Source organism: Nyctibius grandis, chromosome 4 (assembly GCF_013368605.1).
Source record: "Nyctibius grandis isolate bNycGra1 chromosome 4, bNycGra1.pri, whole genome shotgun sequence".
Lineage (NCBI taxonomy): Eukaryota > Metazoa > Chordata > Aves > Nyctibiiformes > Nyctibiidae > Nyctibius > Nyctibius grandis.
Window position 1 is genome coordinate 99690230 of NC_090661.1, and position 14353 is coordinate 99704582.

The following is a 14353-nucleotide window of genomic DNA, read 5'->3' on the forward strand; positions in this document are numbered from 1 at the left end:
GGGCTATTTAAGGTTTCATAACTCTAATTTAATCAAATTACTGGTTTAAAAAAAAAGTCTGAAGAAAAGTTGAATAAATAAGTGTCTAGGGACATGACAGGATAAATAAATTCTTTGAACAAGCTTGCTCTCCTGACAAACACCAGTTTTAAGGAAAGCGCCTAATTTAAGTGACTAATTCATTTATTTTTGCCTCTTCTGTTCACAATTTTTGCTCTGGCATCTTGTGGTCTCCTCAGCTCTGTTATCATTCTGTATAAATCCTTTCACTAACTGAATTCATTTATTTTACATCACTACGTGAGGTGATTTGGTCGATTTGACTGGAAGCAGAAGGCAAATGGTGCCTTCTGTCTCATGGGTGGAGTAATGTGACTTGTGTAATCAAGTGACCACCTGTGCTTATGAATTCAAAGCGCAGATATGTTTGCAATATTTACTTTAAACGATCCGTTCTGGGCCTTGCTTTAGCAATGTCATTAAACAGAGATTAAAAACTTTAGGTGTATGAATTTTCCCACCAATTTTCAAGAGTATGGATTATGCAACTTGTTTGAGAAAGGTCCTTCTCCCAGCAAATTCCTGAACACAAACAAGATGAGAACAAAACTAAACTAAAAAAAGTGCCAAACAAATACACACCGTGCGCTTTGTGCGGTATTTGCTGAGTTCTACCTACTTTTTGTGAAGCGAGGTACTCCATGCCTCTTGCCAACTGGTATGTGCACGACACTAAGTCCTTGAATGTCATCTGCTCCTCTGGTACCCTGTTAATATCAAACGAATACTCCATCCCTGGGGGGCGGCGTGCTCGCAGGTACTCACGCAGGTTGCCTTTGGAAGCATATTCTACTATCACGTACAATGGACCTTTGGATAAACAGAACCGTGTGAAAACTGGAGTAAGGTCGAAGGGTAACATGTTTTTATGAAAAGAAGCTTTTAGCATTCTATAATAAATGAACTAAATTAATAAATGTTTAACTGCAAAATCAGGAAGAACAACTTGAAAGAAAAGGAGGTCCAGGCCTGGCGAAGTGACAGACCCAAAGCTCCATAGCAGCACAGAGGCAGAGCTACAATTAGTGGCTGAAAGTACCTAAATCCTGACCCAGTGGCTATTCCTTCCAGACCATGCCATGTACTGAAAAGCAAGCATTTTCAATCAAAAAATGCTGTGAGATCTCAAACAAGGAGCAAGCGATTCTTAGGATTATTTTTTTTTATTTCCAGAGCTTTATGAATCACTTTCCATGAGATAATTAGCTATTAATAAAAATACTTTGGTCTTTAGAGAGTAAAAGTGCTCATTTCAAATTCATGGGATACAAGTTCCACTAAAGCAGGACTCAGAATTCAGAACAACAGGTATGGGTAACGCCCCTGTAAAATGTAATTTTTCCCTACAGCAAGGGATTAGAGAGTTTTCATATGATATAGTACCCTTTCTCACGTTAAAGCTGCAGGTATAATGAGAGACAGAAGTTAAAATATTGCTGCTAAGCTGGGGAAATATCTAAAAATCCCATCACGGTATGACTGCTTCCTTAAAAACTCTTGAAAAATTATGATTAATGAGACTTTCACAGACCTGTTGGAAAGTCTTAGTTTACTTTCTTTTCTCTACTTACCATCCTGGGTACAGGCTCCAAGGAGATTGATGATATTTTTATGCTTCCCAATCATCTTCATCATCTCCATCTCTGACACCAGGTCAGACAGATCTTTTTCTGTAGCATCATCTGTACAAGACACAGGTTCAGTTCATATTTTCTAGTGTGCCAGCCTGAATTTCACTCAGGCTCACCAGCTGGTGTAAAACACGTGTGCTTTGAAATGCAGAACACAGGATTTGTTTTCCAGTATACACTGTACATTATACAAAGTCATATGTTATGTCCTAACAAAAAACAGTCTCAACCTCTTTGATGGACTGACCATATCTTCAGTGTTATATGTTAAAGAGGCAACACAGCAATATCAGACATAAAAATGCTGTCCTTAGCTATCAGACCTCCAATAACTATGCCTTTCCTGCAAACTAACCTTACAATTAAATTTAAAATAAATAGGCATCAGACACCTGGACTGAATGGGCTAGGATCTACACATGGACAGCCTCTGACATGAAATAAAGGAAAAGCAGAGAGACCCACACGATGCTATTACATCTCCTGGCTCCTAAATACTCACTGCTCAAGATAAACAGGCTGTCAAGGGTGTAGATTTACACCCCAAACTGCTGAAGGCTGAGGTCAGCTATGTGCTCTTTGACCCCCCCCACGATGACAGAGTTCAGATGCCACAAAAGGAACTTTTCGTGGATGAGAACTGCCATATCACCCATTCTGATCCTTAATCACCCAATTTTCTTACCTTTCAACATCTTCACTGCCACTGTCACTGCTTCTTTTGGCCTGTCTTTGTCAATCCCCACCGCTTCGGCCATGACAACTTGCCCAAAGCAACCTTCTCCCAGGGGTTTGCCCAGCGTCAGCCTAGAGGTGTAAACAGATTAACACACAGCATCTGGTGAAGGGATGCAGCCAGTGAAATTCCAGGGCTAAATATAAAAAGCTTTCAACAACTTGCTGTAGCACGAAGCATTTATCACATGGAACTAACGAGACTCTGGGTGCGCATCGGTTTTCAGGCACACTGCAGTATGTTTTCGTAGGGACGGTATAGCGAGCATCTCATACGGGCAGATCAGTTGCTAAACCCAGCTTTTAAGCTCTCCCTCTCCTTGTATTAAGAGGCTGCACTCGGTGGCTAGCAACGAGACACAGCGTGGAAGGGCAGAGCTTTCAAACAGCATCAGACCGCGGCTGAGATTCAGGAGCAGCCAGCAACACGCAAGCTTCTCCTGTCATTGTAACACATCCAGTCTTCATCTTTTTCACGTTGAGTGCAAGGAGATGAAAGAAAAGTTTCTTTGTGTGTGTTGCCATGTGGTCGCTTTTCAGGCAGCTGATGATTTGTGTGGTAAAGGGTAGTATTAAGAGCAGGGGGATGTTTTAAATATTATTAACTCCTTTGATATAACAGCGCAGTGCAAAAAGAAAGGAAAAATCAATCATGCTCGCAGGCAGCTTAATTTTAGCTCAAAATTCACATTCTTGCTTTCTGTTTGGGGATGCAGGCCGTGAACATTTGCCTAATGATCTCTTGTGCCTAAGGGATTAGATAGGACAGAGACAGCAAGTCAGTAGACACCACGTCTGAGGGCAGCTGCGGGTAATTATCACACCCATTTCTCTTTCTTGTGGCTGATGAGGTGCCCAGACAGCTGCCTTCTTGGGGGAGAGAGGAGGGAGGACGAAGGCGAGAGAAGGGGAAGGGAAAAGAGGCCGGTGACAAGCGCGTGGTGAAGGCTCAGGAGGGGTTACTGCTGCGAGAGCCTGGGCAAAGGCACCCACGATGCTCATGTGCCTCGAACAGCTGCCAGGAGCCGCCACGGCTGCCGGCTTCGCTCGCCTGCTGCAGGTCCCGATGCTCTCCCTGCCCGGCCGCATGAGCAGTGGCACGAAGGCAGCACCTCCAACCTCTGCGGGACAAAGCACTTGGCACATCTGAGCATCCCCTACGAGCTGCCTCCTCCCTGGCCTCCCCACACCAGCAAGATCACTCTTCTGACATCCTCGCGCATTCCCCCAGCACTTTGATCCTTTAAGGGGCGAGATGGGACGCTTTATTTACCCACAGCTGGGTCTAGCACAGAGGCTGTTTCTTGGCTGCGGGCTCTTTGCTGCCACGAGTGTCATGTATGAGGGTAACAGAAGATGCCTCCTGTCTGCAGCACCCAGGCTCTGCTCAGGGAGCGGGAAGCAGAGACTGGGGGAAACTGAAACTCTATTATAATCACAGTATCAACGTAAGAAACCTTTTAAAAACAGCAGTCATTAACTGGGCTGTGCAAAATGCATTTTGTGGAGCATATAGCATAGTCCCCCCCTGCAGTGCTGTGTCCAGCTCTGGGGCCCCCAACATAGGAAGGACATGGAGCTGTTGGAACGAGTCCAGAGGAGGCCGCGAAGATGATCAGAGGGCTGGAGCCCCTCTGCTATGGAGACAGGCTGAGAGAGTTGGGGCTGTTCGGCCTGGAGAAGAGAAGGCTCCGGGGAGACCTTCTAGCACCTTCTAGTACCTGAAGGGGCTACAGGAAAGCGGGAGAGGGGCTTTTTACAAGGGCAAGTAGTGACAGGACGAGGGGGAACGGTTTTAAACTGAAAGAGGGTAGATTTAGATTAGATATTAGGAAGAAATTCTTTCCTGTGAGAGAAATTCTCCTCCTGAGACACTGGAACAGGTTGCCCAGAGAAGCTGTGGCTGCCCCCTCCCTCGCAGTGTTCAAGGCCAGGTTGGATGGGGCTTGGAGCAACCTCGTCTAGTGGAAGGTGTCCCTGCCCATGGCAGGGGGGTTGGAACTACATGATCTTTAAGGTCCCTTCTGGCCCAAACCATTCTGTGATTCTATGATACAGCTGGTTGCAAAACCTGCTCAGCTGTCAGAGACAGACACAGAGATGTCAATTTCAACTTAAGGATGAAAGATAAAATCAAAAAGAAACTTCAAAGCCTCTGGGCACAATCTTTTTGGTTCCAGCCTAAGTGCTAAGGGCCACGTTCAGGCTCCATAACTCACAGAGAATATCATCTAACTCCAAAAGCAGTGCCACAGCAGAAATCACGGAGGGTGCTCAGCGGGTTTGATGCTGCTGATGTTATCCAATGTAGCGGACAGATCTGGATAAGCATTTTCCTAACTGAGTTCTTAAGGTCTTGGCTTTCCATGGTCAAAAGCAGGATTCACAGATATGATGTATCTTAAAAGCATGGACTTCTGCCTTCCCTTGTGACATACAGTGAGAGGTTGTCCTACCATCAACAGAAGAGTGTTAGGTCAGGGCTAGGTGGTTTGAAAACCCCACTTATCTGCTCAGGCACGAGACAGAAGTGAGAGGTGGTTCCTCCCGAGGGCAGCCCGCAGACTCCTTGTCAAATGCAGTCTTTGCCTCGGTGAGAATTCCTCAAGCTGTTTTGGATTGGTTTCTAAAGCAAACGCGAGTTTAAAAAGGTGCAAAGACTGAAGGGCAGCATACGCTATGCTGAGGTCATCCTGCGTTTTCTCCAGAACTAAAATTGAATTTAGGATCTTGGCAGAGAACAAACATTTGCATTGGAAACTGGTTAATTTATGTGCTATTGCCCTGCTAGGACTAAAGTAACAAACCCCTCATTGTGTGCCTCCTGCCCCCCAACCTAATAAACTGCCTCTAAATAGCCTCCTTTCATTGCAGATCTGCTCCACCTACATTTGTGCTGAATGCTGGTTTTAAATGTTTAGCGCTCTAAAATTTTCCACATTTAGTGTATCCCCACGGGGTACGGGCTGACAGAAGTACATATAGAGGCCCCCACTGTTGACTAGAATACTGCAGGTGGCAATTACAGCATTTTGCACTAGTTTTCAGCTACATCATTAAAATAATTTCCAGAACAGTTGTCAGAAGGTTCAAAATTACAGCTCTTCTATCTAAAAGTTACAACTTTGAACTTTGAAAGACAACTGTTCATGATAAAAGGTGTTATTTTCCCAAAGCCACCTAAAGACTTCTTAAAGTTAGTACTAACTTTAATATATAATCATGGCTCTACCTCTCTCTTTTACATGTCTTTTTTATATTAAGAAATATGGTTACAGCTTTAATTAGATTTTTCAGCAGGTCATTTTGCATGTTACTCAACAGACTTTGAAGAAAATATTATGTAGCCACATGAATTTGCGTATATCAAGGTTCAGTACACTCTGCCTGAAACCTAATACTTTTAAACCACAGAAGTTGTACATATAAGTACACAATATGCAAAATGTCCCACTAAATCAAAACCCATCATCTCCATTAACACAGGCTAATCCAAAATCATCACAAAATCCTATCCAGAAGTTCCTGACAGAAAGAAAAGATTGTCTAATACCATTTTCTAGACTTTCTCTGTCATCTCCTACATGATATTTTATTACCTCTTTTATAAATATTAAACAATTAAGTTTAATATTTCAACTAAGAAACATGGTTTAATGTACAGAGGTATTGCTTAGGGAAATCTTAACTGCCCTTCAACAAAACTGCCCTTCAACAATGCTTCTATGTGGACATCCCTCCCAGGCTAAGTCATATATATTTTGAAATAACATTTCAGATTCACTCCTTTCATAGCAGATGAGTTACATTTCAGCAGGGTATCTGAAAACCTACCACAAATCTGAAAATAAAATCAGAACAACAGGCAGAGAAAATTCAGCTTCTATTTTAAAAAAAGACTGATTTCAGATAATTGAATTGGATCTTGATCTTCAGAGGAGGGTCAGGTAATTGAGATTTTCTTTTGACTAAAGAAACCCTGGGAGACATTGGGAAAGATGTTTCCCCTCATACTGTGTCACGTTTTTCAGACGTGTAGATAATGTTAAGAGAAACAGGCTACGTACTTATCTCTTGGAAACTCCCATTTTGGGTCTTCTGGCAATTCATATTCCGAGACTCCTGCCAGCATGGGGGCATCGGCAGTAGAGGAGAGGCGAGTAGTGATCCTCACCAGAGGCGTGTTGGAATTCATGGAGGAGCTTGAGTCGGCTGAGACCTGTTGTTGCAATACAAGATGCAAAAACGGGGGGGAAAAGAAAAAAAAGGCGGAGATGTAATCTTGATCCAGTATCTGAAAACCAGCAGTACCTGAGAACCAAGCCAGCTCAGAACAGTGGTATCAGGACAAAGTGGCTGAACCTACAGTCTTGTTTCTAGTACGCTATTCTCACACAATTACCCTCCCTTGTAAGCACAACACTGACTCTAATTGCTGCCAAGGCTGTAAGTCTGTCCCACAGGATGAAAACCCTGTAAGTTTTCATTATATTCACTCAGAAGATACATTAAATAAACTTTTCTCTCTTTTTGTTTATCAAATTAATACTCTTTTTAATCAACTGAGAGTATTTACGTCGCCACCCTCAGATACCTAAGTGGGCAGCATATACTGTAAGCAGAGATTACCAAGCAGCTCTATTTTTCCACTCACTTCTAGCTGTCCATGTCACCATTTCTTTTCCCAAATCAGCACACAATTTACTATTTTTTGGTGTTGCTATTAAATTGAAATTTTGAATTTTTAATTGAAAAGTGGTATTTTTGCAAAGGCTCCCATACTTTTCATCAGTGCCAATGATCAATATCACATGCATATTACTGTGTAGGAAATGCTGGCTTCTCTCACATATTTTCTAAGCATGCAATATTGAAAGCATCAAAAAGCTACCACAATAATTGGGAGATATTTAAGTTTTCAGTTAACTACATCCTTAAAGAGTCTGCAGGCAATGTGGAGAAGAGCTAATAAAAAAAATCTAATGTCCAATGCTTTGATATGTAATTCACTTTGGAGAAAGATTTCTCATTGGCCTCAACAACAACACACTTTCCTTAGAACATCAAAGGTACTTAATGATAAGTGCTTTGAAAAAGGAGGCAGCTATTCCATCTGTGTAACACCACTTGCTTTGATGTGAATGGTGTATCTTCTATAAGGCTCTTTCCTCAAACCTGCAAGCAGCAGCCTGCCGTCTGCTGACCTCAGAGCTTCAAGTGAATGCGAACACAAACCAAAAATGCTTGTATTGTCAGTCGTCTTCTCCTTTAAGTGTGAATCCTCCTTCTCTCTTCAGGCCATGTCAGTCTTGGCCAAGCCCAAATCTGGTGGCCAAGGCGGGATATGAAGATTGTTTTGCAATGCCATCCCTGGTACCTGTCCTCACACCAGGCGGCAGGAGGTGCTTCTCGGCCAGCATTGTTGGGACCCTGCCCAAGCTGGAAGCCGAGAGCATTCGAATAACTACCAGTCTTGACCTTCGTCCTCATCACGTGGAGTCAACTTTGACACCAGGTTTGCTTATGTAAAACATCACCAGGCTACAATTTTGTTCCACACGTCTTATAAATAGATTTTTTAAAAAAGCAATTATAAGCAAACAGTTCCTAATAGCATTAAAGTGCAAATCAGTGACACACAATGATACAAACACAAAATCCTCTTGTCTCTGTGACACCTGATGTGTCCAACTTATTGCTCCTTTATACTAAATCAAATTAACAATTACTGTATCTCAGCCCACAGAATTACTAGAGCTCCTCAGAATGGGGCTGAAAGGCTTTTGCAACCAAGCCATGCTCTTACACAATGTATTTTGACAAGACAAGATTAAGGCTCTCAAACAAAGTTCTCATCATGACTGACAACCTGTTTTGTTTGAGAGGTCTTTTTGCAGGTCGACATCCTCGAACCAATCTCATCAAATGGGTTTGGCTTCTTGACACATTTTTCTAAGACCAGAGATTAAGACTGGAAAGCTGTTTCATAAGGAAGGTGTTAAGGATTACTATCAAAAAATTAACCTTGGTAACCAGTTTTGTAGCTGACAGACCTTTCTTGATGTCAGAAGCTCTAAATAAATCAGTAAGTGAATATTGAACAGAGTCCTCCTTCGAGAGAAACGCTGCCATGCTCAGTCTACGGAGGGGAACACACCTGCTGGAGCTGCACGGCCAGCCAGTATGAGAACCAGGGCTGGAATTAGACTTTTGCTTATTTTTTGCTCATTTTCATGAATTCATTATGGTTTAAAGTAGTTTAAATGATGATGGTTTAATGGTGAAAATGGTTTAAAAATGATGCTTCATGAAATGAACCAGCTCAGCACTAAGAAATGTGCAAATCTCCACAAACAACACGGCAACTTCTCTGTCCCCTATGACCTACCCTGAATTTCATTTTTCTATTATTTCTGGTTTCCATTTTTTCATCTTGCACCACCAACCTACTAATACTCTATGACCACTTTCTCCATATTTCCAAAAGCCACCCACTATTCTCCAGGCATTCCACCAAGATCTTTATTCAAGTCTTGATTCTCATGTATTTATTTATTAACATTGCCTTTACTTTCTCACCGCCTTTGTCATTATAGCCATTGTTTTCATGGGACATCAAGAAGGCACGGAAGTGAAGTTGCAAAATTTAGATGATATCCCTTATGTATCAGAAATGGCCCAAAATGTTCTGGGGTCTTTTTTTTTCATGAATACAATATTTGTATTAGGCGCTGTTCAGATCTCTGCCAGGGTTTCATCTTTTCACTAGCTCTCACACTCACAATTCAGCAGTCTTAGCATGGTTAAAACCTATAAATGTAAACTTGCAATAAACTGAAATACTCCAGTGATGCATTTCAAACACAGAAGTTAAATAGTAATATTGTATAGAAAAAACAGATCAAAGACTCTGCCAATTTCCCTTTTAACACAATTGCACATTTACTTCACACGATTACTGGATGATTGGCCAGAGATGCTGTAAGTAATCAAAGTGCATTAACATGGATAGGAATGATGAGAAATCCAGAGGAACTACTCAGTGTCTGGGAGAAGAAAAATGGACTGCACTCCCAGGGAATATTCTTCTGATTGATTAACTGGAGCAGTATAGTTACAGGAGCTCAAGGGCCATAAAAATCTGCTCCAGAAAAGACTAAGCCAACCCAGGCTGGCCTGTGGTTGGAGGAGATTTCTGTTTCAAAATAGCCTTTCACCTTTTCTGCAATAGTAAAGAATTAACCTTTGAACTCATCCCTTAAGCACCTTTTTTCATTGTCTTGGAGTGCACTATAAAACACTGAGGAAAACCCTACCTACTCCAAGGTCAGTAGACATGGTCAACTTTAATCTACATGTATACATTTAAGTAACAGCATACAGAAAGCCTTCTTCCAGCTTGCAACTTTCCCCTTTTCACCTGCAGAAGTGCTCTCTAACCCCTTACCATGCTGGTTCAAGAACCAGCGACACTCCTGCCATGAAAGCAACTCCACGCACTGAAATGTGGGGTTCAAGTATGTTGATGCTCTTCTTGCTTTCAGTTATGCAAAGATTCAAGGTACATGGGACGCAGGCATAACAGAGACCATACCGTTTTTTTGCAGCGAGCTTGTAATTGTACACAGCCAATATACAAACTCCAGGGGCACTTTGGGTCTACTAGGTGCCAAGAAGAAGCAGACGAACATCTAGTCAAAACGCATGAACTTCTTGGGCAATCACCCAGCTCACCAACACGGGCTTCTCTGAGATAAAGGAACAATGCAGAGCCAGGGCAGAGAAGCAAGGAAGGGCACCTAATGTAGGTGAATTAGACATCTTCAAGGTCTACTCGCTGTGTTGGTAATGCTTGTTTTCAGTGATCACACTACACTAAGGAGGTATTTAGAGTGCTTAATTAAAGCAAGGAAGGCGAAGTCAGCTTGACTTGAGCAGAACACTGAAAGGACTATTGTGGTATACATTAACCTCAACAGGAAGGTAGACCCCCAGCATAAAATATTCTTTGTGTGCTTTTTTTTCTGCTTTTAGGAGGACAGAACCCAGAAAAGTACCAGTCTCAGACAGATCATTAGCTCCATATCTCCAGTTCAGAAGGAGAAAAGCCCACTGTGTCCAAACCTCACGCACCAATGCATTATTATATCTCCATCTTAACAACATATTTGTCCTTCGGCCAACACACTGTATTTAATCAGCTCTGAGATAATGCTTTATAAGCATTTCTAAGCAGCGGATCATTTAAAACAAATGAATCTTTGCTGGAATCTTTAAATGCCATGTGGCAAAATCAGCTGCAGAGCAGTGTGTAATTGTCTGTAATTGATTAGGAAGGGTGTTTTCCTCCACTGATGATTTATACCAAAACCCAAAGCCTAGATCTGTCAGTTCTGGCACTCATGCTGTGAGATTTTAGCAGTCATGCAGTGATTTCCTATAATTGTCAGTCTTTTTGAAGGCTCTGCTATAAAAGTTAATCTGAAGTCATATGCATATATGTATATAAATACAATTAGTAAGTAATGCTATTAACTGTTGATAGAAACAGTCCATCTGAGTGACTGGATCTAGGAAAATATAAGGTTAAATGCATGAAACATGGTTAAATACATGAAACTGAGGGTTCCTAATGTAGGTACTGGCGTTTAACACACAGGCACACAAGCACAATCCCTTCAAGAAAAGTGCTGCTTTTTAAACACTTATACAACAAAAAAAGCAAACAAGTACTACTAGGCAAGTCGACAGTTTCCATACACATAAATCCAAGGATAGCACAAGAAACTAAAATACGTATTAAGGTAAATGCCTTGCAACACATCCTCTGCAAGTTGCGCATTAATCTTTGTAAATCACAGTCTGTTCCTTAAAAATGACTCATATTTTTACAGCTCAATACTATGTGAAATACTATGTTACTTTACTTGTTCCAGATTACTTTTCTTTTTTTCAGGTTCCAGCTGCCATCATCATTTTGACTTAGCTATTTTGCTCAGTGAGCTTAAGTCTTACTTTAAACCAACCAGTCCTTGCTCATCACAAATGTTCTCACTGTATCTTTATGAAGGATTAGAATCAACAACCGCAGTAGATATAAATTAATGGGAATGTAATTAAAATACAAGCAGAAGAAATCATTCCTCCCCTATTTAAGACACACATATACACACAAGTTGAGGGGGCTCAAATTTGACAGATTAACTGTGACAGCACTATGAAATGCTCTAGTGATGACAGACACTTGTACTTGACTTTGACTGGGCAAGTCACAAGAGATGGGACCTTCTATAACCACTAGAGCAGCACTGTCTTTTTGTCTGTTTTAACTATAATTTATTTGTTTAAAAAACAAAAAGCTCTACAAAACAGATATATATCTTATTGAAGGCTACTTTTTACCTTTTGGTTCCTTGAACCTGTCACCTGGAGCCTATACTGCAAATTAGCTTGTGATGATCAATCCTACAAATACTTCTCCCCACTCCCTCGCAATCTGGGACTTCTATGCAGGACACGGCTAATGCCAACAGAGCACTGCAGCTCTCTGCTTTTATTTAAAGAAGAGGAACTGCTTGCTGGACTCCCCTGTAACCAGTTTCCATTTCAAAAACCAAGTACCAGCTCCTAGTGAGGCTGAGGATTGCATGGGGAGGGAACTGATAATTCCTGACTTCATCATGACCCTTCCCATGAATGTGAAAAGAACCGCATTTTGGCAGGAAAAATATGCCTGCGTGTGGGGAATGATAAAATCCTGTGGTAGCTCAGACTAAACAGTGTACGAGAATCCAGGCCTGCAAACCAAACCATGTGTTACTCAGCAAGACTCTTATCCCGCTTAGACAAGATGGCATCACGGTCATACAAACGCCTCTTCGTGAACCAGGATTATTTTCATATCCAGATCCTTAGGGAGCTTGACCCAGCAGCAGAGAGCTTCAAAAACAATATCAAGAATTCCCCAATCCACGCTCTCATTTCTCTGGAATTCCAACAAATCCCGTCACCCAGGCTGGGATCTCTGCCCAGCTCATAGAGTTTACCTGCCACGAGCATCTCACCTGCTTGCTCTCACCTATCCGCTCAACAATTCGGCCACTTTCTGCATTCCTCCCCTGCACAGCGCAAAGGCAAGGGGAGAACCCTCTGTGATCAATAGATAAAGAGAGGTTTAGTGACAAAACCCCGCCAGGCTCTAAATACAATCCTCTGAAATACAAATAAACTGAAACAACAAAGTAAGCCTGGCAGTAGAACAAAACAAACCCAGTTGAATAATCCAGAAACACACACCCATTAAACAAAACACCTCCTGACTGCTTTTCGAATTCCTGATTTGTGACAACAATTCTGACATCCAAAACCAGCTTTAAAAGATGCAGAAACTAAACAACTGCTGCAGCCTTAGAGATCAAGGAGACTGTTAACTCAGAATTCAAGAAATCTGCACTGCTGATGAGCAAGTTTTTAGGGACTGCTCATCTCATCCTGCCTTTGCAAGCTAATACAAACAATTAGTGGAATGACCAGTGAAATCATCAAAACAGAAATACAGGTTTCTTTTAACATCAGGGCAGAGAGCCCTTCAATGAGAAACTCCTGTTAATAAAAAAGTACTTGGAATAATTGAGAGAAGTGGAATTTTTCCTTAGGGGTTGAAATAGGATTCGTACTTTCAAACACATACTGTTTTTCAAAAAATTATTGCCACTTTTAAAAGCAAAATGCCGTTTTTGCTAAGAAAATCTAGAAAACCAAAATAAACCGATAAAACCAGCTCTGACAAGCATGTTATAAGACAGAGATCTTTTCCTCTGTGAAAACAATAGCTTTGGAGAAGGTCCATATTGCATCATTTAATGATAAAAAACTAAACTGAGGGCAGTGGTTGGCACTGCTGTCACATGCAATGAAATAACACTCTCCCCTGAGGAGCCATTTCCAACTGACACAACTGAGCTCACACCAAACCCTAGGTATTTTTCATGCCGTCAACTTCTCTCTGAGTCATTATGATGCTTTTATATTTAGGCAGAAATCTAATAGATGTCTTTTATCTAAGCAGCTGATGTGTATCTCTCTCTGGTTAAGTACATAACACTTGAAAAGACTTTTCTTTGTTCAGAGAGCTACACAGAATTTTAGGCATAGAGATGTATAAATTGAGCTGAGGGCTTCTCATCACTCTTTCTGATACACTGAGAGGCAAAAGCCCCTTTCCTTCCCAGTGATCCTCAGGCAAATGAATAAAATAATAAAATTACAACAAAACCCCCCAAAAGTAGCCAAGTCAGACAAAATAGGAATTAACATTTTTGCTCATAAAACAAAATGAGTATTTTTCAGACCAGACAAAGTCCATGGCCCCACCTCAAGATTTTGTAAAATACTGCACTTCAGAGGAAGATGGCTAAAGTATTACTAGAGGGATTTCTCTGTAGTATTTCTAAGCAAGGAGATTCAGAAACCCTGAAAAAAGGGTTCAGAAAAAAGTAATAATGTCTGAAATCCCAAGACAAAGCTCTACCCTAACTCTGGCCGACTGTGCATCTGAATTTCACTTACCTACACCGAAGAACTACTTTTAAGGTACATGTATTACTGATAGTTATAATATTCTGGACAGGCTGTAGATGGTGCAGATGGACTCGAACTCAACCCTCAGATCCCAACCCCCTGACCAGATCCTGGATCCAAGCCCTGCAGATGGTCCCTACTTTGAACAACGAGGTAAACCAAAGCCTCGTACACCGACACCTCTCCACCTCGCAGGGCTAAAACCTGGAGGTGGATTTGGTGGGTTTAGAGGTCTATCCTGAAGACCTACTGCAAGAAAAAAAAAATCAAAACACATTAAACTCCAGCTTCAAAAGAAACAAGTCTTTCAGGAGAGAAGAGTATGTGGGAATGGAGGCTGTTTTGGC

General features: G+C 41.6%; 1 protein-coding gene across 3 annotated transcripts in view; it reads right to left on the minus strand.

Annotated features, from left to right (window-relative positions):
- The window catches only part of FGFR2 (fibroblast growth factor receptor 2), an 81117-nt gene that overhangs the window by 11130 nt on the left and 55634 nt on the right, over positions 1 to 14353 (minus strand). For all 3 annotated transcript variants that reach the window (XM_068400102.1, XM_068400100.1, XM_068400101.1), the window contains 4 exons: positions 6494 to 6645; positions 2377 to 2498; positions 1632 to 1742; positions 680 to 870 (listed from right to left, as the gene is read on the minus strand). In XM_068400102.1, coding sequence (XP_068256203.1) covers positions 680 to 870; positions 1632 to 1742; positions 2377 to 2498; positions 6494 to 6645 — 576 coding nt within the window. The remainder of the gene's footprint in view (positions 1 to 679; positions 871 to 1631; positions 1743 to 2376; positions 2499 to 6493; positions 6646 to 14353) is intronic.